The sequence below is a fragment of the Polistes dominula genome, unplaced genomic scaffold, assembly GCF_049000335.1.
Source record: "Polistes dominula isolate Pdom_NZ unplaced genomic scaffold, Pdom_raw_medaka contig_77, whole genome shotgun sequence".
NCBI lineage: Eukaryota > Metazoa > Arthropoda > Insecta > Hymenoptera > Vespidae > Polistes > Polistes dominula.
Window position 1 is genome coordinate 1,187,549 of NW_028301152.1, and position 27,452 is coordinate 1,215,000.

Genomic DNA, 27,452 nt, shown 5'->3' on the forward strand with positions numbered 1-27,452 from the left:
CCATCGTCTTTGTCTTTCGGTACTTTCCCAAGTTCTTAAACTCTCGTATTGTCGTTTTTTTTTTTCCACAATAAAAGAAAATAAGTAAAATTGGATATACAAATTTTCACGATTACTTCAAACCTTTTAAGGATTTTTTAATGATTCGTATTAACATTTTTGTGTCTTATTTATTTTTTTTTTTTTTTCTTTAAAATTCAACTTTATTTTCAGATTTCTATGACTAATAAAGGGGGAACAATATTTTATATTGTGCAATGAAAATTTTATTATAATGTTCATTTTGTTTTAATTAAGAAAATTTATTATTTTTAATTTAAAAATATAAACAAATTATGATTTGAAAAATTATAGGAAAACAATAGGAAATGATGAATTTCAATGAAATGTGCTTAACTAAAATCAGATTTGTAGATGATTAATAGAAGAAATATTTTTTAAAAATATTTTGTAATGAAAATTTTATTATAATGCATTTTTTTTTATTATTAACAAACTTTATTATTAAATTTGAAAAATAAACAAATTATGATTTAAAAAATTATAGAAAACAATAGGAAATGATAGATGTGTATTTTTTATGATTTTAATTGAATTTGAATGAAATGTGCTTAACTAAAATCAGATTTGTAGATGATTAATAGAAGAAATATTTTTTAAAAATATTTTGTAATGAAAATTTTATTATAATGCATTTTTTTTTTTATTATTAACAAACTTTATTATTAAATTTGAAAAATAAACAAATTATGATTTATAAAATTATAGAAAACAATAGGAAATGATAGATGTGTATTTTTAATGATTTTAATTGAATTTGAATGAAATGTGTTTAAAATTGAATAATTTTTATTAACAATTTCTATATATATATATGTATATATGTGAAATTGTTGTTTTTAGTAAAATAATCGTAAATATTATTTGATTTATTATTTAGGTCAGTACTAAATAATTATTTGAACGTGATCGTAAAAAACATAATGTTGGTTAAATACTGGTTTTATGTGACCATTTTTACGGGTATACATATATATATATATATATATATATATATATATAAATATACTTAAATTGTAGCCACATAAATTGTCAGTAATAAGTTTAACGTTAATTGCAATTTCTCTCTCTTTTTCTTATTCTCTTTCTTACTATCTTTCTTTCTTTCTTTATTTTATCTTTCGTATTGAAGAGAATCTTTTTTAGAAATGTGACGTGTTTTATATACGCTTTATTGTTTTTCACATGCATGTAATATTTCACGATTCTACCAATTAAGAATATTCATACCTTGGCACCTGACTATTTCAAAATTTGACATTGAAATGCTTTCAAGTATGATGATAATTCATCTATCTATCTATCTATCTATCTATCTATCTTTCTCATTCTCACACTCACTCTTTAACTGAAATCTTTTTCACAGGGATAAATTTTGCGAATGAATTTTGAAATTTTGGCTTAATACCAAATAGAAAATAAGAAGAAATTGTTTAATATTAAGAATAATTGCGCATTTTTTTATGCGTATAAAAAGATGACGGACAATTTGTACACACATTTTAGATTTTTATTCAAATTAATTAAATTAAATTAAATTAAATTAAATTAAATTAATTATTAAAAATTCATTATCAAATTTAATTTCAATTATAAATTATTCTCATTATTATAAAATAATATAATAATATATTGTGCAATGAAAAATTTTATATAATGCATTTTATTTTTTTTATTCATAAACTTTATTATTAAGTTTTACGCTATTTTTTTTTTTTTTTATTACAAACTTTATTTGTTCATATAAAATCTTAATTAAATTTTATTTTAACTCGAATTTTATGAAAATATTAAATATACAATTTATAAATATATATAAAAGTTTATCTTATCGTGGATTAACAATTACTTCTATCTAAATTACTAAACTACTAAACTAAACTAAAATCTAGTACTATACAGATTTTTTATAATTTTATAAAATATCACCAAATCTAATTAATTTAATTTGATATATCATTTAATATCTTAATAAAATAAAATATTTTCAAATTAAAATAAATTATTATAATAGTGTATCCAATTCTAATTTATTATAATATTAAAATTTGCAATTATCAAAATAAATATATTTAATATTTATTTATTAAAAATTTTTCTTATTACATTTATTTTATATTTATATTTAATAAAATACAATTAATGTTATTTTTAAATTATTCCTATCAAAAATATAATTTCAATCAATAATATAACCCCGCTAATGGTGTCACTAATCTATATATACATATACATACATACATATGTGTATTTAAATATGTATATTAATTTATCAACATAATTATTCTCAACATTGAATATAATTAATCAAAATCATACTATACTACACACACACACACACACATACTAAAAAAAAAAAATCAAATATATCATTGAAAGATACCACATGTGATTTAGAACAAATGTTTGTAACAGTTTTGATTACCAGTGGTGCGCTTTGTGCACTATACAAACTCGCGCCAAATGTTTCTCTCTTTTACTTCCTCCATTATCTCATTCTCTCTTTGTAAATTTCAAATCTATGAAAAGTTTATGCGGAAACGTTGGCAATATGGAACAAAAGAGGACAAATCGCATTTAGCCAGCTAGAAACTATCGTCGTACACTCTCGAGAATCAAGTCACCGATTAAGTTGAATCATTCCTTCATCATCATTTTATTCCTTTTCTATATATCTTTATTTCATTATTACTCTCTTTATGTGTTATTTCTCTTCCTATATCTTTCTCTCTCTCTCTCTCTCTCTCTCTTTCCTTTAGTATATTTCTATATTTTATCTATCTCTTTTTACATCCTAGAGTACAACGGCTGCACCCGCTCGTTACTCACCTTCAGGTGCAGCTTGCACGTGGAAAATGCGATTACGCGGTTGCACCATTAGGTTCTCTCTCTTTCTCTCTCTCTCTTTCTCATTCTCTTTCTTTTCCTATCTCATTCTTTCTTTATTTAGTTCTAGGTATGTATCTATCTGTCTTTATCTTTCTTGTTCATGCATTGGCCACCCCGATGCGTAACAAAACTTTTTCTTTCTTTCTCTCTTTTTAAACCACCCACCCCTCTCCCTCTCCCTTTTTCCTTATTTATTTCAAAGTATGCGTATATCTGTCCTCTTTCTTTGTATATGTATCTGTTGTTCGTGCGTTGGCCACCCCAGTGCGTAATAAACTTCTCTCTTTCTCTCTCTCTCTCTCTCTCTCTCTCTCTCTGATTCATTTTCTTTCTTTTAGTCTTTGTCTCTTTTTATCTATCTATCTCTTTTACTATTTCTATCTTACTCTTTCTAAACATTTCTCTCTAGGAACAAAGAGATCGGAGGAAGCATGCGCGAATCGTTAGAGAGAAAAAGAGAAAGAGAGAGAGAGAGAGTGAGATAGTAAATGTTGTTGTCGGTGGCCTCTTTAGATAAAGTAAGCATCAACATCTTCCCGGTAAATCAATGGACCATACTCACATCGTTTATACTCTCAAATCTTTTATTTATTAATGTAGTTATAATACAAGTAATTAATTATTTACTTAGTTTACTTTACTTTACTTTACTTTACTTTATTTTACTTTATTTTACTTTATTTTACTTTATTTTACTTTGCTTACTCATTTACTTAAAGTTCTTACGGGGAGGTATATTTTATCACTTTAGTAGTATTTCTTTTTTACTTTTATTTGTTTATTTTTTTTTCTATGAGAGAGAGAGAGAGAGAGAGAAAGAGAATAATTAATAATTAATATTAATAAATGATGATTTATAAATTTTGTAGATTTTATTTAACAAACCACTACCTGCCACAATACGAAAATACAAAAAGAAAAATTAAATTAACTGTATAATGGTAGTATTCATACTAATCAAATAGAATTATTTTTGTAACAATTGTATTTTTTTTTTTTAATAAAATATAAAAACTCTCTTATTATATTATTTTAAATCAATTATTAATGATATAAGATAAAATAGAGTGAGAGAGAATTAATAATAATATTTATATTTATAATTTAACACTATTAATAATTTTCAAATTTAATATTAATATTTAATAATAAATATTAATAAATGATGATTTATAAATTTTGTAGATTTTATTTAACAAACCACTACCTGCCACAATACGAAAATACAAAAAGAAAAATTAAATTAACTGTATAATGGTAGTATACATACTAATCAAATAGAATTATTTTTGTAACAATTGTATTTTTTTCCTTTTTTTTTAATTAAATATCAAAATTCTCTCATTATGTTATTTTAAATCAATTATTAATGATATAAGATAAAACTGAGTGAGAGAGAGAGAGAGAGAGAGAGAATTAATAATAATATTTATATTTATAATTTACCACTATTAATAATTTTCAAATTTAATATTAATATTTAATAATTAATATTAATAAATGATGATTAATAAATTTTGTAAATTTTATTGATCGCGGCCGTTTCATTGCCTTACACCGCTCCGTTACATAGCCGCCTAATAGCTGCTCCGTTACATTTTTTTCAAATCATACCCATTCTACAAAAGTTTTCACTTAAAAAAAAAAAAAAAAATGAACATAAAAGTAAATATATATATATATATATATATATAAATCAGAACTGATGTTAAATCAAATAAAACCTCGAAAGAGATCTAGAGAGTCATTTACCCTTCGGATTGTAACAGGAAACAGGTGCAAATTCCCCCCTGAAACGATTCAAGGCGTATCCAAACGCTTTTCCATTTCCTTTTCCGTACTGAAGACCTTCTGTGTTTATACATACATCTATACAAAATATATGCAACGGTACATATATGTATATATACATACATACACACAGACACACATACATAAGTTACATATTTGTATTAAAGGGTCATGTTTGTAGAAAATAAGAAAACAAAAAAAGTGTATACATATAAACAGATAATAAAGTAAATAGTTTTGTGTTAAATAAGGATAAATGAAAATAATATATTTAATTGTGAGTTAATGATATGAGAGAAGTAAAAAATGATAATTAAAAGGAAAAGATTAAAGAACAAAGATCGCGATAGCCGAGTTATCTTGTTAAATGCAACAACTACCGTCATTGGCGACAAGGCAGAGCTTATAAACGCTTATAAACAAACACATCGAAAGAACAGTTGAATCATCATCATCGGCATGCAATACCCAGCAAAGAACGTTAATAACAAAGGTCATCCTTGAACTGTCTTGCTCCTTGTCATAATCATCGTCATCGATGTTGGAACATTTTCATTTTTATTTCTCTTTCATCACCTCCTCCTCCTCCTCCTCCTCCTCCTACTCCTCCTCTCCGAATCCCCTATTCCCCTACTATTTATTTATTTATTTTTTTTTTATCTCTTAATCTGTACATTTATTTTATACTGTTACAATTACAATTACAATTAGATAGAGAAAACATATCCAACCAATTAAAAAACAGATTGAACTTAGAACCTATAAAGTTAGAAAAATGTTCTTTGTTATTAAGAAGAAGAAAAAAAAATAAAATAAAATAAAGATCACGAGTATATTATACTTACGTTTGATTGGTCATAAAGTTGAGAGTTTGACTGTGGACACGAGAAATAATGCAACGTTTCAATTTGTGAACTTAAGAAAACAACGTTATTAGTATTATATTTGTCACGTTTTTATTTTGTATGAATATGTATATGTGTGTGTGTTCGTAGTAGTAAGTAGTATAAGCAGAATTGTTTTGTATGAATATGTGTATGTGATTATATACTGTTTGAGTTGTTTATATTTTCTGTGAAAAAGGAAAAGAGAGAGAAAGAGAGAGAAAGAGAGAGAGAGAAAGAGAGAGAGAGAGAGAGAGAGAAGAACGAGTAGCCATCCTTTGAGAAACGTGAGCAATTATCTTTCTTTCTTTCTATCTTTTACTCTCTTTGTCTTTTTAACATGCGTTGTTCACAACTACTGGTTCTCTCATATTTATATATACATGCATGCGTATGCGTGTAGATGAATACATATATATATATAAATAAGTGGATTACGATTCATAAATTCTCACAATTTACGAGTGTTAGATAGATTAGCTTTGGTTCTCTGCGATTAGGCTACATGTATAGCATTTTCTAAAGAGTATTATCGTTCCTCAGTTTATAGAGGTCTTCTCCTTTTCCACTTGGCTAAGTCGTTTCTCTTCTAATAAAAAACAAATTAAAATAAAATAAAAAGAGAGAGACATATATATAGTATAGTATAGTATAGTAATTATATTATAACAGTATCGTAGTAATGTATAGTAGTTATATTATATATAGTATATATATATATATAGTATAGTATTATATTATAGTAGTATAGTAGTAATGTATAGTAGTTATATTATATTAATATAATAATATATAGTATAATAAAATATAATATGATATTAATATATAACAATATGTATTATTATTATTATATATATATATATATATATATATATATATATATATATATATATATATATATAACACTTAAAAAAGAAATATTATTTTGTTGTTGTTTTGGATTATTTCAAGTAGTTATGTAGTGTTGGTAAAATTAACCTTATTAGTGAACAAAGTCTTATTAAAAAATAATGTATAATATTATAGCGTGATTTAAGGATTATCATAGTTTTTTTCTGTTTTTTTTTTTTTTTTTTTTTTTTGTATTTATATTCATTTTAATTCATTTTTATTGACATTGTTTTCCCTCTTTATTGTTTAATCGATTTAAAAATGTACAAACCATACGAATTTGTTACTATCGTTCACAAAACACCATACATACCACCAACTTTAGGTAATAATCTTCAAACGAATATCCCGCATCCTTTTTTCATTCGTTCTTTCCTTCCAACCCACGAAGTAGTAGCTGACGTCAGTCTTGAAGGTGGCTCTCTCCTGTTAAGGTTAACGGAACTCGGAAAAAGGAAGACAAAGACAAAAAGAAAGAGAGAGAAAGAAAGAGATAGAGATAGAGTTAGAGGGAGGGTGGGAGGTTTGGTAGGTAGATACAAAACTAGAAATGAATGATGAAAATGTCATGACTTTGATAATATTACTACTTACTTGTATCCTTAACCTCCTTTTTACTTCTTTAACTTTTAACTTCTTCATCATCTTCTTCTTCTTCTTCTTCTTCTTCTTCATCTTAATCTTATTCGTGTTCTTCTTCTTCTTCTTCTTCTTCTTAATTGCATTTGAGCGGAGGTCAAACTCCATTTTGATTTTCGTAACTCTATGTTTGCATTAAGTCACTGTATAATTTTATTTTAAATTTATTTTACGTTTATCTTTCTTATTCTATTCTGTTTAAAAGTATACATATATATATATATATATATTGCATAAATTTGTAATAATTTTGTTTGTGTGTGTATGTGTGTATGTTATTTAATTTTAATAATAATATATTATATTATTTTTATATTTTTAATATATATTTTGTGTTTGTATATTATTTAACTTTTATAATAATATATATTATTATTTTATTATATTTTTATATTTTTATATAAAAAATTTGTATATAAAATATAATAAAATATTATATTATATTTTATATACAAAAATATATAATAATATATATATTAATATTAATATTAATATATTATATATATATAAATATTTTATATATTATATTTATTATTTTATATTATTATATTATTATTTATTATATAAATATTATATATATATAAATTATAATAATATAAATTAATATATATTTAATATATATATAATAAAATATAAAACATAATTTTATTATATTTTATTTACAAATTTTTATATAAAAATATAAAAATAATCGTATTAACATAAATGTTTTCTTTTTACTATTAGATAAAATTTCATTATTTAAATTAAAATTTAGGTAATAAAAAAAATACTCAATACATTTGAAATATTTTCAATTACTATAACTTAACGATAATAATTCATTTATTTATAATTCATATTCATCTTAATTATACAATACATTATTATTATTATTATTTTTTTTTTTTTCATTAAAATTATATTGCATTTAGATTATTCAAACTTTCATTATTGATGCTGTGCCAAATAAACAAAAAACAAAAAAAAAGAAAGACAATTATTAGACTGATGAAAACACACGACAAGTTTCTAAATCAAATAATCTAAATGAAATATATTTTTAAAATGTCTGTTGTTAGAATAATATAAATATAAATGTTAAATTTTAAAGTATGTTATTTCTTGAAGTATTATCGAATAAATCTTTGATAAAAGAAAGGAAACGACTTATGAAAAAAAAAAACGGAAATGACTTTTATCGAACAAATTACCAATATTTACATTAATCCGTCCTATGTATACATTGACAAATTTTTATAAATATGAACAAAAAAAAAATCCAAATTTCAAGTCCAGCATTTATTCTTTATCCGTCTCTTCTATAATTTTTTTTTTTTTTTTTTTTTTTTTTTGTTACCATTCAACGTAGCCATTGGTTTTTAACGTTTCAAAACTATTTTTAAAAAGAATTCACCGGCCTTTGCAACCGAGACACCAGACGGTCGTCCAGACTACACGGGATCTTTAAAAACGTTTTTTTTTCTTTTTTTTTCTTTTTTTTTTTTTTAAATGTCTGAGTAAAGTATGTCAGTAGATTTTAAAGAGATGAACTTACCTTTTAGCAAAGTCTTTTTTCAAAATAGAAAAGAACTATTGTCGTATTATTTCTTTCCTTTTCTTTCCTTTCCTTTTTTCTTCTATTTTTTTCCCCCCTTTTTATTTACATCCTTTTCTACGTTCCTTTATTTGAACTTATCCTTGACAAGAAAAAAATATAAAATAAAATAAAATAAATTACAGAAGAATTAGTCTTATATGTGATACTTATTCACACTTATTTTATACACTGTATGTATATATATATATATATATATATATATATATGCATAGACATTGATTATGGAAACAAAAATGGTGGAGAAATTTGTGAAGGTTAGCCTGAATAAGGAAACACTTTTTTGAATTATAGTAATACGATATTATTATTATTATTATTATTATTAATCATATGAGGGAAGTTACTATTTTGATATACCAAATTATTCTACTTATCATGAAATAATAAAAAAAAATTGTTCTCATAGTGTTTTTAAAAATTACAATTATTTACCAACGTTGTTTAACTCTTTGGGGCACAGTGGGATGGGCAAAGTGTTCCCATCTTTTTGATACACCCTAATGCACAATGGGACATTTGTAATCCCACCTTTTGAAATTTTATTGCAATACTTGCAATTCTCATAAATTTATATTTCGTCTTATCTAAACAAAACAATTGGTTATTAACATTTTCAACATAATGTTACAAATATATTTAATCCTTTGACATTATGGTGTATGGGTTTTAGAGACATGCGTGCTTCCTTTTTACTGCACTTTTTGGGATGCAATTCAACTAAATGTGCAATTATTTAGCGTAGAGGCTTATTAAATACTCTAATCAAAATACTGTGCCTAGCGTCTGCTACAAGGATTCCTTTTTAAATTTTCCCTTAGCGAAATTAAATAAGCGATTGGTATTTAGTTCCTAATTTAATTATTCTATAAGTTAGGCGTTTTTTAAATTTTATTTCAAACTTTTGTTTATTTTTATAGTTCTGTAAAACATATTGTAATTTCTTGTGCCAAAATAAACATATTAAAAAGTCAAAAGTCAAAGGGATTCAGAGATAGGGGAGTTGGGGGAATTGGGGAAGTTGGGGGAGTTGGGGGAGTTGGGGGAAATCGTCTTACCAAATAGTAAGAACGTGTTTCTGTTTGAAATGTTGCAACAAATATTCTGTTAGAAAGTAATTATACTCTGTAATAACTTTTGTTACTCAAAAATGTATAACAATTCGAAAGATTCGAATGAATATAAAACAATGATGATAATCAAACATTTAGTGGGTATGGATTTTGGTGTATGGGGTTCAGAGATGGAGGAATAGGGGGAGTTGGGGGAAATCGTCTTACCAAATAGTAAGAACGTGTTTCTGTTTGAAATGTTGCAACACGAGTTAGGTTGTAAGGAAACGAATAAGTTAACGAGAAACTACTCTTCCTCGCGATCAAACCTCTTGCAATTGTGTGAAATGAAGCGAATGCACTTTCACCCGATGCCGACCGGGGTGGGTGGGTGCCTGCCTGCCCATTGCAGTTGTCTATTGCCGTTGGATTTTAACTTGCTGTTGTCGTTTTGTTATTTCGCAAAGAGATAAAGAAATAGAGAAAGCAAATGATTCTACGTGTAATATCTGACGAAAACAAATTTCTTTGTTAAAATATCAGACAAAGTTATCAACAAATTGATTAAATGATTTTATTATTATTATTATTTTTTCTTTTTTTTTATCACTATGTGGTGTATCGTATAAATCCTTAAAAATCGTTTCTATTCATTCTGACCGTGAAAATGTAATACACGATGTTTAGAAAGACGTTCGTCAAAATGAGATATAAAATGAAATAAAAAAAAAATGGGGGTGGGTGGGAGGGGGAAACAGAGTAGAAAAAATTGACACGATGCAAACAAATCGTTCATCATTGTCTGGAGATATCTTTTTAATTTTTTTTTTTTTTTTTTTTTTTTTAATAAAAAAAAGTAATTAAATGGATGTATGGGTTAACAAGTTTTCAGAGATTAATGTAATAATTTTTTCATCAGATTAAATTTATACAAATTTAAAACAGAATCCAACATAAAAAAAAAAAAAAAAGAAAAGGTATAAAGTCAAATAAGAAGGTAAGATCATTTAATTGTCATTTGAAAAAAAAAACAAACAAACAAATAAGAAGAAAAAAAACTGTCGTCCTTGAAAAGGTGAAAAATGAAAAAAAAAATATGAAATATAAAATAATTTATTATCTTTAATTGCAAAATAAAATGGATTAAAAAGACACACGACCAGACGATCCTTTATTTCTTTTTTATTATTACTTTTTATTTCTCTTTTGGGATCTCTGACAGGGGCGTGGCTTATCCTAGCGGCAAAAATATGAACTAGAGACTGGATGATGCTGTGCATTACTTGTATAACCAACATCGAGAACAACGTGTATAACATTATTATTTATATTTTATTTATTTATTATTTATACTATTCTTATTTTTGTAATTAAATTAAATAAAATGAAACTAACATTGCTAGAAATTTTTCATTTTGCTTGCATAAAACCAAGCAATAATAAAATTTTGTTGCTGGTGAAAGTGTATTAAATATTGAACATGTGATTAAGTGTGGACAAGTACCAAGTGGTGGTGGTGGTGGGTCCCTACTAGAGATCCCAATACCAATATGTTTTTGATTTATTTGTTCTTGTTGTTGTTGATATTATTATTCTCTTTCTCTCTCCCTCTCTCTCTCTTTCTTACTCTTTTATTATGACTATTAATTCTCGCCTTGACTTGATCTCAAGTATACTAACTGAATCTAGAATCGAGCAAGTCGATGATGTCATTAAAAGACACCGGTTTCAGTCCCGGCATCTTATGTAAGTTATACTTATCTATCTATTCATCTATCTATCTTTCTCTCTCTCTCTCATCTTATAGTTATTGCAATATCATTATACATATTATTTAGAAACGTCATGTAACGAGTAAAAGGGCGATATGGGTGATTCGATGTGCAACGACCAACCAACCAACCAACCAACCAACCAACCAACCAACAACAACCTTCTACTTCTACATCTATTTTTGCATCATCTTCTACTTCTTCTTCATCTTCTTCTTCTTCTTCTTCTTCTTCTTCTTCTACTTGTTCTTTTTATTCTTCTTTTATTTCTTTGATTTTCTATCGATGCAGGTACACGAAGGATCCGATCCGGTGAAATCACGAGGGTTCTTCGACACCGGGCGGAGATTAACCGAGAAACTAGTAAGGTCAACGACTCTCCTTCTCGTTCCACTAGTGCAGACTGCGAAAGAAGAATAAGAATAAGAATAAGAAGAAGTAGAAAGACAGAAAGAAAGAAAGAGAAAGAGAGAGAGAAAGACAGAATGGGGGGTTTAGAGGGGGTGGGGAATTTATCGTCGTCGAGCATCGACCAGGAATAGGCGTAAAAGATGGAGACGAGCACCCGTTGCAAAAGAGTAACAGAGAGAGAATGAAGGAAAACAAAGAAAGACAAATGAAAAAGTAATAAAGATTAATACGAAGAGAAAGAGAGATAGCAAAATGATATACTATAACTAAAGAAAGAGTGAGTGAAAGAGAGAGAGAGAGAGAAATAATATAGCGGGATAGTAGAAATTTGAAAGTACTTCTAAGGTGAAAGTGTTCACTAATGCAGCCCACAAATCGAACGGTAGCAAAACCAGCCAATGGATTGCGCACTACGTGACCAATCCCCTTTTTACTTGTTTTTTTTTTTATTCTTCTTCTTCTTCTTCTTCTTCTTCTTCTTCTTCTTCTTCTTTAAATCTTTATATTTGAATGTGTATATCTTCAAACTTGATTTACAATTTCAATTCTTCTTCTAATTCCTTTTGTTTAATCATACAATTATTCGTATCGTTGTTTCACGATTAGTTTTTAAATTGTATTTTCAAAATATTCAGATAAAATACCCTTTAACCTTTTGAAAACAGTATTCTTCTTCTTCTTCTTCTTCTTCTTCTACTTCTTCTACTTCTTCTCTTTCCTTCTTTCATTTTGTTTTCTCTACTGTGCCCTTTAAAACTAGACGCCTATTTTCTCGCTTTAAGAACCCTACCTTCTTTAACTCAGTTCAGCCGGAAAAAAGATACGTAGCACTCCCTTTCGAGTTCTTCTTCAACGTTGAAATACTCCAAAAGACAGAGAGAGAGACAGAGACAGAGAGAGAGAGAGAGAGAGAAAGGGAGAGAAAGAAAAGACCTTACGTCAAGTCTTTCGAAGAGTAGAAAACCCTCACTCTCTCTCTCACTCTCACTCTCACTCTCTCTCTCTCTTTCTCTCTTATGTTTTCCACATAACACAGAGAAAATGTCGATTCTCTTTCGAATCGTTGAACTAACCAACAAGTGAAGAGATGATATCGGCCGAAAGAAATTGTTATCTAGGAAGGTCGTGCATGTTAATCGTTAATCGATTGGAGTATTCACGGTTTTTTTTTTTTTTTTTTATTCTCTTCCTCCTTTTTTATTTGGTTTTTATTTTTTTTTATTTTACATCATTCAACTTCTCTTATAACCCCTGCACTGTCCCTCCCTCCCCTCCCCACTCGTCCTCCCCTCCCCCCATCTCACTTCCCATTTTATTTCTCTTTGTTTCTCTTTGAAACTTTCCCGAAGGAATGTAAAAAAAAAAAAAAAAAAACAAAACGATGAACGAAAGTATCACGTAGACAACATTTCTTATGATGGAAAGAAATCTCATATTGTATCCCCCTAACTCCCACCCTCCCTCTATCTACTCTCCTTCTTCTTCTTCTTCTCTTTATTCCCCCCTCGTAATCCTCTCTCTCTCTCTCTTTCTCTCTTTCTCTCTTTCTCTCTCTTTTTATCAAGTATTACGCGCGTGAGTCTCTTGGAGAAACGGTGAAACGAAAGAAAACTATAGAACGAAGCATCTTCGTCATTATATTCGCATCATGTGATTTATTTGTATGTGTAAATGTGTGTTTGTATTTGTATGTGTATGTATGTGAGTGTGTGTGTGCATGTGTGTGTGTTATACTGACGTGACTTGTACTTTCTTTATTTTTCTTTGTTGGTTAACTCTTTCTCTTACACTCTCTCTCTCTCTCTCACTCTCTTCCTTTCTTTCTTTCTTTCTTTCTTTCTTTCTTTCTTTCTCTTTGTATTTTTCTTTGTTTTATTAAAACTTATTAGGAATACAAGCATAAGGGCTACATCCTTTTGCTATTGACGAGAAACACACGCCCTTTTTTCTAAATCATCGTCACGATCATTCGATTGATCGATTGATTTTTCTTGTTTTTTTTTTTGTTTTTTTTTTGTTTTGTTTTGTTTTTTTATTCTTTGCAAAAATATATATAAATTTAACTCTTTGTTTTTAATTTCATTTTCTTATCGTTCATTTTTAGAAAAGGGTTTGATAAATGTGCGTGCCCATAATTATGAAAGTGATCTTAACAAGGAGAGTTCTTCACGGATTTTGTTCAAATTTTGTAGAATGATAGATTTTGTTTCCCTGTTTACGAATATTTATGATTATAGGGGGTGGTAACTATTCAATAATTTTTTTTTTTAGATATTTGCAATTAAAGAAGATAAATATAGATTTATCGTTTAATCGATAAATTCATTTTTTCAATTCTTAATTATCAAATTGAAATATAATATAAATGTAACATTGAAAAAGAATATTTATCAATGTTGTATGAATATTATTTGTGAATATTATATAAATATTATTTTTTTTTAGCATCTTTAGCATCTTTAAATTACAAATATCTACAAAAATTATTGAATAGTGGTCCCCTATAACCATATATACCATAATCATATAGAACAGGAAAAGCAAAATCTATCATCTTACAAAATTTGAACAAAATATTTGGAATATTATTTTCCATTTCTTGAATGTGATGGAAAATTTGATAAAATGTATTTTAAGAAAAACAAAAAAAAATTCATAAAACAAGAAGAAGAAAAAGACGAAGAAGAAGTAGAAGTAGAAGTAGAAGTAGAAATGAGAACAAAAGTATTACAAATCACGAAGTTTTTTTTTCTTTTTTTTTCTTGTTGAGTTGAAGCATTTCAGACATGGACCAAAATTTTGGTTTTTTATTGTTACGATGTGTAATTTTTCGAAAAGAAAAAAAAAAAATCAGAAAGAAGAGAAAAACATTGTATCCCCCCCCCCTCCTCCTCCTCCCCGTAATGGGATGAAATCTGTAGATGTTGAGATCGTTAAATAAAGATGTTCGTAAGAAAGGATGACAGAGGAAGAGGAATTCGTGGATTACGGTTTATCTTGTACTGTAACAAGGCTGATCGTGAATCATACGGTGTCACTTAAAAGACTTAGCAACATGTACCATTACTCAACTGTCCCTTCTCTTTTCAAACTTCCCAACTATCTATCCCTCTCTCTCTCTCTCTCTGTCTGTCTGTCTGTCTGTCTGTCTGTCTTTCCCTTTCATCTTCTTTCGTCAAGTAGGCAGACAATAAAAACGTACACATCAAATACACACAATATACGTGCACGTATATACACGTACAAATAAAAGAACTGTGAAAAAAAAAAAAAAAAATTGAAACACGTAGAAACACAAAATACACTACGAACAACCAACCCTTACACGTACAAACCAAATGGGCATAAACGGAAATTCACACGTGCATGGAGAAACGCATCGTCAACACTAAAAACAACACGCATCAAATCTTTCCAAAAAAAAAAAAAAAACACACAAAAATAATTAATTTATTGTATTACGAACACGTACAAATAGAAATTCACACCAATATAAAAAACACATTAATAATAATAATAATAATAATAATAATAATTTTGATAGGATGTATATCATGTTACGTATTGCAAACTTGCATCACATAAGAAAAAAAAGAAAAAAAGAAATAAAAATTTGACGTAAATAATTCTTTAAGGATAATTGAAATATATAATAATTATTTAAAAATTAATGTACAACAACAACAACAATAAAAAAGAATAAATAAAATATCAAATGAATCAAATATATAAATATAAATATAAATATATATTTGAATTAATTAAATAATTGTGTACGATTTGTTTCAGGGTACGACGAGTTTGACAAAACGCATAGACGAAGTTAGATTATTGGAGTCACGAAAGAGTGCTCGGTTAGCTGATCAGGATACTGATTTTGCTAGGCTTGCCGATATGGCTGGTGATCGAAAACGTGCTTCGTCTCACTCCATTGACGTACCGCACGTGATCGGGTAAGTTACTTTTCATCCATCTTTCTTTTTAAACACGATCAATTTAATCTATTGCTAATCTATTTTCAAATCTTTTGCTTCTTCAATCAAAGGATCTATCTCTTTGATCATTATTACTATTATCTTATAGTAATTTATTTATTTAAATAAAATACAAGACAATTTTATAAGAATTTTGTACAACTTTTGTGTTGTAGACAATTTTTGATTAATAAATGAATATTTCATATTCGTCAATAATATTGTTATTTATTTAACATATACTACAATATTTTCTAAATAATAAATCAATGTAACTTGAAAATAATAATGATCAATCGTTATAATAATGAATATTTTTCAAGTGAACAAAAGTTATACAAAAAACAACTGCAATTTTCTTGGTACTTTAAATATCATATGACGTTGCTTGTGCGTATACGTGCGTTCGACCGTCTATATGCAAGCATGTATGGTATGTGTGTGTGTGTATGCAACAAGGATGCGTCATGTAAGGGAGAAGGAAGAAGAAAAAGAAGAAAAAAAAAAACAAAAAGGGCTAAGAACCTAACAGAGAGAAAGACGGGTTTGGTTCGGTTTGAATTTTCGGAAGGTCGTCTCGTGTTTTTAGCTCCCTCCCGCATCCGTCTAAGCTCGCACACGTGGGATGGCTGGGTGCACACCGACCAAGGTATTCGATGCTTTGAAAAAGGTGTATCGCATCCGAGGTCTCCTTGCTAAGGGAAGGAATGAGAGGGAAAGGGAAAGGGAAAGGGAGGATGGTCTGTCGCTCGTTCGACCGTGAACACACCCTTCGGTTCCCTATCCTCGCCGGACACCTGTCCCTTGGCTTTGTATATACCTTGTCTCTTCTTCTATCCCCTTACCCTTCCACTGTTCCACCCTTTCGTCGATTTACTTTGCCAAATTTTAGCAAAATTACTCGTCTCCCTTCCAAAGTGCATTCTCTTTCTTTTTTTTTTTTTTTTTTGCTCAATTACTTTTGCATTTTTAATTATTATTATTATTATTATGGTTCATAGTAATTTAACAATCATTGAATTTGTTTTTTATGATTTTCAATGTTGTTTTTAATTTGTTCTTTTTGTTGGAAATGGTTTTTTTTTCTCACCTAGGATATAATTTTCTTTGTTCCTTTAAAATTTTATGATACGAGTGTTGTTGTTGAATTATTGAATTATTTGGAAAATTTCTGATAAAAGTTTACGACGTTCTATTTAATATTTTTAACACAAAAATATCAAACACGCGTTTGTTTTTTATTTATTTTTTTTTTGTACAATGATTGTATTCTATTTGTTTCATTTCTTTATATATATTTTAATTAAAAAAAAAGTGTCAATAAATAATCCAATAAATGATAAGATGTAACAAAAGAGATTAAACAACAAAACAATAGATCGATTAAAAAATCGATCGATAAAAGTTTATCTTTCAATTATTCGATTACAATGAAAGTAATCAATAAATGTTTGTAATTAAAATTCATAATAGATTGAAGAATTTTCTTTAAAAAATCATTTGTCATTTACATATATAAATATATATATATATAATAAAAATGATAAAATATGAACACCCCCTGAAGTAAAAATGTCCAAGTTACAATACCACAAAGTCAAAATAAGGTTTTCTTAGGATAGAAATTAGATGATTCATTGAATTTGTTGACAAAACTTTCTATGACACATTAAGTGTATCATTGAATTCTATCAATGTGTCAAAGATTCCAATCTTTCAACCGAAGCATGGTTGCAGAACACCTTAGAACTGTTTCATTATTATTATTATTATTATTTTCATGAGGTCCTATATAGTTCTCAAGTTTCGCTTTGCGGGTTCCGCAGAACTAATCCCCTTGTTCCCTTAGTTCGTTCGTTCGTTCGTTCGTTGGTTCGTCTCTCTAAGTTAGAGTTCGTCGTCTCCTTATTCTTCTTACAAAAAAAAAAACAAAAAAAAAAAGCCAATAGAACCTGGGGGCCCCGCGTGTTCGATGTTGGCCGTTTCGATGCCAATGACCTGTCCCAAGATTTTTTTTATTCGTTTTGTGGGCGTCTCGTTCGAACGAGCTTCGAGGATCCTTTTCTTTTGCAAGGGTATCCAAGGTTGGCAAAGTTGCTTGGTTCGATACTCTCTTTCTCTTTCTCTTTTTCTCTTTCTCTCACCTCAGTTGAGTTCAAGCGAGCACCTCGAACCGAGCACGATTTCGAGGTGGCTGATGTTAAATTGGAAGAAGAGAAGAAGAAGAAGAAGAAGAAGACTGCTGTTGTTGCTGCTGGCAGCTGAGAGAACCAAACGAACGGCTTGTGTGTTGCCACCTGATCCTACCTTAACGCGACCTGCCCCACGCGAATGAGAAGGTCAGCGGCACTGAGAGGACGAAAGAAAGACAACAGAAAGAGAAAGAGTAACAGTAGAAATCGGATGCCTTTCGAATTTCTACGGGTTATGTATGTACCGATGACGACAGAGACTTACTGCAATATATATTTGCATATTGTTTCTTGCCTTTTAAACCTTCGACCTTCTTTCATTTCCTTAAACATATATAGTATATATATATATATATATATATATATGTGTGTGAGATACCGATGGTGGTTCCCATTGTTTTGATTCGAATCTCCAGTGTATTTATTTTTTTCATATCAATTTTAATTGAAATAATTATTATATTATTTTGTTAATAATTAATGTACACAAATTGTTATATTAGAAAAATTCATTTACCTTTTATCGATTATTGTAATAGGACCAATCTTCTTTTTTTTTTTTTTGTAAATCGAAGATATGAGATATTTGATTTAACCCTTATCAGTCGTAAATTTACGTGGATTGTGACTTACAAATAAAAATATTTTTAATTATAATTAATTAATAATCTCATATATATATTTGTGTATTACATCAAAACAAAAAATAAATAATAAATTATTCTTATAATAGTGAACCATTCAGTAGTGCATATTTACTAAAACTAATTAATAAAAATCATCGATATTAAAAAGACGTGACGAACAATAAGGGTTAAATATAAAGAGAAGATTTTTTGTTCTAAAAATTTCTAATATTTTAATCCATTTTCTTTTTTTCGTCATTCTTTTTTTATCTTTCTCTTTTATTTCTTATCTATGTTTGTCGATCAATGATGTTAATAAAAGTTTGAAGTGAAAGTCGTGGTTCGACTTAACTCTAAAGAAAGATTCTCTCTCTCTCTCTCTCTCTCTCTCTCTCTCTCTCTCTTTCTCTTTCTCTTTCTCTTGAGCTCAGTAAGTCACTGGGTTAGCTTACATAATTTCGGCCTTTGCCGCGGCCTTTGTCTTTGTGCGGGTGCGGAGGCAAGCGGCTTCGGGGAATTAGGTCAATCAATAACTCGCTCGGATACTATATAGGTCAGGTGCACTAGCACTCTTCGTGCTATTGCATGCCCCTCAGAAAGAGAGAGAGAGAGAGAGAGAGAGAGAGAGAGAGGAAAATAGAAGTATGTCCCCTACCAAATACCCAGAACCACCCCTTACGACCACCCAACCGACCCGGGGATGAAACCACCCCACGCCCTTGCCCTGGGCTATTAACATCTACATTTCAACGTTACATTCGTCCCAAAAGAACCTTTGAATCTCTTTTTCTTTCTCTATCTCTCTCTTTTTCTATCTTTTTCAACAAACCGATCCAGATTTCGATTACTTTTGTTTCAAACTGATCGATATTTGCGTATGGATAGATTAATGTTTATTTATAACATTTATCATGGTACGGGGTTTTTGTCTTTTCTGTCACCTGACACATTTGATTTATATATTGTATGGTTAAATCATATTTTTTTTTTTTGTTGATATCAATTTGTTTTCTCCAATAAAATTCAATAAATGTTGTTTAATTAAATAATAAAATATTAAATAATAAAAAAAATCGAAAGGAAATTCAACGTCGTTTGACACCATTTATTTTTATTGTTTCAGATTTCGATCGGTTTTTTTTTCATGACGTTAGGTTTGTAATATTCTTCGTGGGTTGGTTTGGTATAGGTCAGGAATTATTTATAACATTTATCATGGTGTTTCTTTAACGTTCTTTAAAGTTTATGCAAAATATAAATTATCGTTTAAAAAAATGATTTCCAACATAATGTCATGAAATAATTCAAAGAAGAAGAAGAAGAAGAAGAATAAAGAAAAAACGTAGATGTAAAAATCGAAAGATTTCAATGTAGGTTTTGCATTGTCTCTGACACAAACAACGATTGAAACACTGTATATACGGTTGGTTATTCGTATTTGCAACTACTAGGAAAGTAGCTTTTATGACGTTTCATAATAGATATTAGACTTTACGCGAGTATGCAAATCGATACTAAGAATCTAAGGAACTTAGAATCCTACGCTAAAGTTTCGAACCTGTACTTATCAATTTTGCGGCCTTAGTACGATAAAGTCAGTCGTGGTAGAGATACAATTGTTTGGAACAACTTAATTACAGAGTTTAGTTCTATTGAAATAATCATTGCTTTCAGTTTACGTAATTCGTCATGGTGCCAGGGTTGGTGATGGTGGTGGTGGTGGTGGTGGTTGTAGGTAGTAGCAACAGTATCATTCCATACCATGTCATTTCATTGAATTGAATAATAAAAAAAAATTCAATTTAATAAAGGGTAATAATTCTCAAATGTGTGACATCATCAATTGAAATCTTAACGAAGATTATTTTCTCTCTATCAATTTAATAATTATTTATTTCAATCTAATCGTTTGTTTTATCTCATAGAAACAATAATTATATACATTTTGCTAAAGGGTTGAGAAATGATAGTAACAGAAACAGCAGTAGCACGTTACCAACGGCATGTAACTTAGGCGGATAATACCTGCGCGCGCACACACACACACACATATATACATTGATATACACATAAGAAGAAGAAGATAGAGTGTGTGAGAGAGAGATAGAAGCCTTCGTGGATAAAATATGTCAATGAGTCGCACGATCTTGACCTACCCGGCAGACAATATACAGACACTATTTCTGTACTTTGACTCTCTTAGAATTTCAGTCAAATCAGCTGAAGTTTAACAATTATAATTCATTTATCAATCATCAAATCACTATTAAACAAACGAAATAAATAATTTATCTACGATCTATCGAGACCCTATTTGAATGATATTATATTAATTTGCATTGTGTTTCAAATAAAAGTATAACAAAATTCAAGATGTCAAGGTAGGAATAACATGAAAATATTATTCCTTTTGACGAAATGCATGTAAACGAAAAGAATCGATTGTTCAAAAGATTCAAAACTGATGGTTATGGTGATACTAGTATTAGTAGTAGTGTTGGTGTTTGGTAGTGGTGGTGATGATGATGGTGGTGTGGAGAAATTGTGTGTTGCGCGCGGGTGGTAAGCCGGGGCCACGGATCTAGGCCGATCGATAGAGCTACGTATCCACGGCACCGTGGAATCGTGCTGGATAAATGGGTCAGGTACACGGAGAACTTCGTTTTCCCCTTCTAACCTACCCACAACCCCCCCACCACCAACCCCCCGTTTTCTTCCTTCCTTCCTCTTTTCCTCTCACCCTCTTTTACTTCCTCTCTCGTCCCGTTCCTTTTTTCCTACTTCCCGATTACACACATGTTCCTCATACACGCACTTGTTTATCCATTTATAACACGTATAGAAAAAATATTAATACACACAAACACACACGCATGTGTATATACAAGTTCAGTTGTAGGTATGTTGTTTCAATCGGTGAGCCGGTGTTGTTTTACCGGCGACTACTACTTGTTGAAGAAAAGAAGAAGTTTATGTTGAAGATAAAGAGAAAGAAAAAGAATAAGGTACAAAGATAGATAGAGAGAGAGAGAGAGAGAGAAGTTATTTCCAGTGTTCTCACTGTTCCAAACAGGGGGTTGGGGTGGGCTGGGGGTTGAGGGAAACTGTGCTACACACTATCTGCTCTGTGTGTAGAAAAGTAGGACACCGATGATACACGTGCTTTTCTATCTTCCATTTGGAAGGATACTAACATTAGTTCAGACCTTGTCCAAAAGAAATTTTACTTTATCTTTGTAACATCGTTAATCCCTTAACCATTTTCTACATCCATATTATTATTTTTTTTTTTTTTTTTTGTTATAAAACTTTTGTAACGTTCATGTCAATGTATTCCCTATAATCGAAAGTATCGAATGTTTTCCCTAAACACAAGTTAAGATGTAACTGTGTAATAAATGATTACTTCACATTTGGTCTAAGTGGGGTGTTTGTTAACATTTTACGATCTGTTAAATTTTTGTTCATTTATTTCTATCATTTTATCTTTCTTTTTTTATTTTTTTATTTTTACAGTTAAATAATTGACGAGAAAAAAAAATGGATATTACATTTCTTTGATGATGATGATGTTGTTGTTTGACCTATTGTGGTTTGGTGTCAACCGAATGAGAAAGACAGATAACACAGGGGGGTTTGACCCAAATAACGTTCTCGTCCGGGTTTGGCACGATTTGTAGAAACCGTAACCAGAGAATTGGGTCATTTAATGGGGTCGTCAAGTTTTCCGAATCAGGTTATACCCAGGTTGGTTGACCTACTAAAGAATTGGGTCGCTCGATACAGGCCAACTGGATGTTACCTAGTCTTTGCTCTGTTCCATATTCACTGTCCCGGATATTACTAGGAACTAGATATTATTCTATGCGTGTATATATACATATTTAATTGTAAATAAATAATTATATATATATATATACTTGTATATGTATAAAAGTACCTGGAAACGTACAGATAAGAACGTTAGTTTGCTTCATAACAGATAACGTTAATTCCTTGTTACTTCTCATCTTGATTTTTTGTTGTTCATTTTGTTTTTATACTCATCCTCATGATTTTCATCTTAAAGAGGATGTACATACGTTATATTACCTTGGATAAGAGGTTGATCGTGATTTTACTTTCGCGTTCATTTCATTCCTATTAAAGTGGCACGATAGAAGAAGATTATCTTATCGTATACTATACTTTAAGGATAATTCTTAAACGATTCTTTGATAATAACATTGGGAGATTTTGTAAATAGATTTGTGTGTGTATGTGTGTGTGTGTAAACGACGAGTCATTTTATACAAAAGAACACCTTTTCGGCAATAATAACCGCACCAATAATAGCACCTCAAATCCCATACAAAACCCCAATATTTCTCAAAATGCATGGTTCAGTACTACAAACACAAAAGAGAGTCATTTTATACATTTAATACATTTTATACAACATCTCGTGTCTAAAAAGATTAATATCAATGTTATCAGTAAAGTAGAATTTATATTTTCTTTCGTAACGTGCCAGGATAATGACCTAGTTTCCTATCGGTTCACACATTCATCCTTTATGACCCAGTTTGTTATTTCAAACGGCATTCTCTCTCTTCTACCACCCACCCCCATGGTTTAAAACATTATCATATTTCTCACGATTTTCCTTTTTTATTCTTTTGTTTCACTTTTTTTGTTGTTTCTCAATTAAAAAATCAATTTTAAACACAAAAAATATTAACTTACGTAAAATGATTATGGCATAATAATAATTCTATCGACATATATTACACATATCGTACAGGTTTATGTACACGTGCGTGTGTGTGTGTGTGTGTGTGTGTGTGCATACGCGTATCCAGTATTGCATTTTATGAATATTTTTATAAAAAAAAAAGAAAAATCTTTTTACACACGATCGATACAAACTCGTCCTCCTGGTTGATCATATTACGTAACGTTTGAAAGATGACTGCATAATGTAAACACACGTAGATACGTGTGCGTGTACCCAACACTTCGCGATTTCCACTTGGCCGGTTACTTCATTAGAAGGTGCAAAAGTGTACACCGGTGGTTTACATTAGATACATATAGTTATATATGTTAGCTTTGGTAAACTTCTAATCCCTCGTTAACATATCACCGGTTCCACTTTACGATAAGGAACTGGCTTATACCTAACCGCATAATATTTTTGTGTGTTTTTTTTTTTTTGCATAGATCTTCGCATACGTGTGCACATTGCATTGTACATATCTTTCTTGTTCGAATTTTTTGTTTGTTTTGTTTTGACAAATGATTAGATCATCTTTCATATGAAATTCCAAAGCAATGATCATTAATCTTAATAATTCAATTAGACAAAAATTAACTACACGTTTGTACACGTTTATTTTATTAATTCGAGGATAAAAGATTTTCTTTGTCGTATTTCAATGCAATCAATGAAATAAAATAATTTGATTTTTCTTTCTCAAATATTAAAAAAAAAAAAAAAAATTGTTTTACAATCGACGTTTAAAATTCTTTATTGATATTATGACTATGCTAATGTGCAGAATTTTGTAGAATTTTGCAGAATGGATTGATTAGTCGATCAAAACGAAGTGTATATTTAATATTAATATTTTTAATTAAATTGTAAAAAAAAAAAAAAGAAAAAAAATACTATAACCAGTTTTATGTTACACTCATACTCGATATTATATAACGTGTTCATAAATATTAACAAATTTTATTTGATCACCCTCGAGTAATATGTTTTTTTTTTTTTTCTAATAAAATTACAAAACCTATCTAATTAGCTTCTTTATTATTATGATTAGATCATATTTAATTTGCCAACGAATTAGATTGTATTAGAAATTTTCTTAGTACCTGATATAAAATTGAAATTCCAGTTGTAATGACTGACCATCGATCTGAAATAAATAAAATTAGACAAATAGAAGATAAGAAAAAAATCTCGAAGATTTATGTAATACAAGTCGAATAGATTTGAACAACATAATGCAATTTGTAATAGGTTTTATCGATATAATATATTAGTCGTCGTAGTAATAGTAATAGTAATAGTATTAGTAGTAGTAGTACTAGTATCGAAAGTCGAAAGTGAAATTACGAAGTGGTCGACGATGCTGTCAGCCAAGTTAGTCAGACCATTCGAAAGTAACACCTGTTTCGATATATACACGTATATTACAGTTTATCGTAACATGCAAATTCGTTCATTTTAGTTTTTTTTTTTTTTATTAAACTAATTGTAAATAGAAAATGATCGATTATTCATTCGTAAGAAAAATTCCATGAAATCGTAGAAAAAAAAAAATACTACAAATCATATTTATGAGATAAAATGTTGACAAAATTTGATTGTTTCATGTGATTATGACTTACACTATCATTACATGCTTTATTTATTTTTATATAATAATAATAATAAAAAAAAAAAAAAAATACGGAAGAAAGTTATTAGAATAATAAAATGATCGATCGAAACAAACGTTCGTATCGATAATAAAACGTGTGTGCATGTGTTGTGCTGGTTAAATGTCATGGAAAGTGACTACGTGTATATTTCGCGCCGATTTCAACCGGTTGATCTTTAATACGGTGAAAGCACGTGCTTACAAACGTTATATCTACTATCTTGCATTGGTTTAAGTATGTTGAAAACTTATACGATGTCTTCGCTAATTTTATCCCATATGGAATTTATATATATATATATATATATTTTTTTTTTTCTAAACGTTTCTTCATAAAAAAGATAAACACACGCTAATATCCAATTAACGTTTCGATGAAATTAAATAGTCTTATCCTCGTATAATTTTCTGTATTTCTTTTTTTTTTTTATTATTATTATTATTATTATTATTATTTTATTTCCAATGAAATCGATTGTGTTTCTTCATTTAGTAGAAATATAATACATTTTTATCAATTCCACGTATATATATATATATAAATTCTTTTGGAATGAATAATTTTGTTACTGGAAAAAGAATAAATATTTGATTATATTACAATGTATATATGTGAGTATGTATGTGTGTGACTTTTGTTTTTTTTTTTTATAATATATTCGATAAAGTTTAAATATATTTACAATCGGAAAATGTAACAAGGAAAAGAACTATTTTTATATAAAAGATAGATAAATTGATAAGTAAAAAAAATAAATCTTTTTTTTTTGTATAAAACCAATTAATTGGTCTAACAAAAAAAAATTGATTGAACAAAAAAAAATGAATGTTTCAGATCTAGAAAACGACGTCCAAGTTCGAGCAACGATTCTGAACGATCTTACAGTGGATGGAGCGAAAGGATACCCCATGGTTGCGGTCGGGAGGGTTGTCGTACCAACGAACGTGGTGATTGCATGGACGAATGCACTGCCGCGTTGGTTCTCATGTCGCTTTCATGCTCACCCCACAGTCCTCACAACCCATTACCACTACACTGCCAACACAATTACGGTCAGTAGTTAATGCTAAATTGTTCACGTTATTATTATTCTCATTAATCAAAAATTATTCAATATTTTTGACAAAATACATAATTCCAATTTATAATTGCAATTTGTCTACAATCTAATTTTAATATTATTCGAAAAATTAATACTATATATATATATATATAATGTCATTTGAAATTAACAAATAATTAATGTCTAAATAGAAATAAACAATAATTAAAGATACTCAATTAATTTTTTAATTTTATTGAATACAAATTTGATTAATTATATTAATAATTTAATATTTATTAATTATATTAAATATTAATTTAATTTCTTATGAGATTTTAATAGTTATAGGAGTACATTTATTTTGATTACTAAAAATCTAATAATTATTACTTAGGAATAAATTAAAATATTTTCGTATTTTTGTATGATTATTATTACACGTTATTTATTTTATTATTTATTTAATTATTACAATCAATTAACTGTTGTACTTTAACACTAGATTTACGGATATTTTGTATAGTAAATATTTTTTAAAAACTTAAAAACATTGTTTGTATGAAGAAGTAGGGTAGATGAGAGGAATTAATATTTACGTATATTTTATTACGTTATAATTATGACTCCTTGTTAATAAATTAAAATATAAACTATCCTATCTTTCAAGTTGGATGAAATTGCACACAGTGTGCAAAATTTGATTCAAATCGGTTCAATAGTTTAGGAGTCCATTGCAAACAAACAACGTGACACATAATTTATATATATATTACGATATATGTAGCAAGGAAAAAAAATGTGAAATGTGAGTGAAATTGAAAATGAAAGTACTGATATCAGTTCGTAAATCTAGTGTTAATAACGTAATAATTTGTTTGTTATTTGTAATAACAAATGATTAAAATTGATTAATGTCAACAAATTGTTTGACTTTGATAATGAAGGTTCCTGGGGAGGTAGAGGAGGAGTTGGTGGTGGTGTAGTAGTAGGTTCACCAGGAGTTGGTGGTACCTCGAATAGTAGCAGCAGCAGTAGCGGTGCTTCCTGGCGAAGTGGGACCCCAAGTCCACCCTTAAGTGACGAGGGTGCACCAACGACTGGTTCGTTGTGGCCAACACCGGCTCACGTATCGCACATCAATCAAGCTCATTATCCTTGCAACCTTTCGGGTTCATCGTCGAGCAGTACGCCTGGTTCGACGATCACTATGGACGAAGG

The 27,452-nt window shown here is 28.8% G+C and overlaps 1 protein-coding gene and 1 long non-coding RNA gene across 7 annotated transcripts in view; one reads left to right on the forward strand and one right to left on the reverse strand.

Annotated features, from left to right (window-relative positions):
- Glut4EF (Glucose transporter 4 enhancer factor) overlaps nt 1-27,452 on the forward strand; it is a 112,789-nt gene that overhangs the window by 35,243 nt on the left and 50,094 nt on the right. For both annotated transcript variants that reach the window (XM_015316387.2, XM_089178207.1), the window contains 3 exons: nt 15,776-15,939; nt 26,024-26,241; nt 27,179-27,452. The exon at nt 27,179-27,452 is cut by the window's right edge and continues 46 nt beyond it. In XM_015316387.2, coding sequence (XP_015171873.1) covers nt 15,776-15,939; nt 26,024-26,241; nt 27,179-27,452 — 656 coding nt within the window. The remainder of the gene's footprint in view (nt 1-15,775; nt 15,940-26,023; nt 26,242-27,178) is intronic.
- Nucleotides 26,085-27,452, reverse strand: part of LOC149030641 (uncharacterized) — a 29,367-nt gene continuing 27,999 nt past the window's right edge. For all 5 annotated transcript variants that reach the window (XR_016178483.1, XR_016178484.1, XR_016178487.1 and 2 more), the window contains 2 exons: nt 27,246-27,439; nt 26,085-26,224 (listed from right to left, as the gene is read on the reverse strand). This is a non-coding gene — a long non-coding RNA (uncharacterized LOC149030641). The remainder of the gene's footprint in view (nt 26,225-27,245; nt 27,440-27,452) is intronic.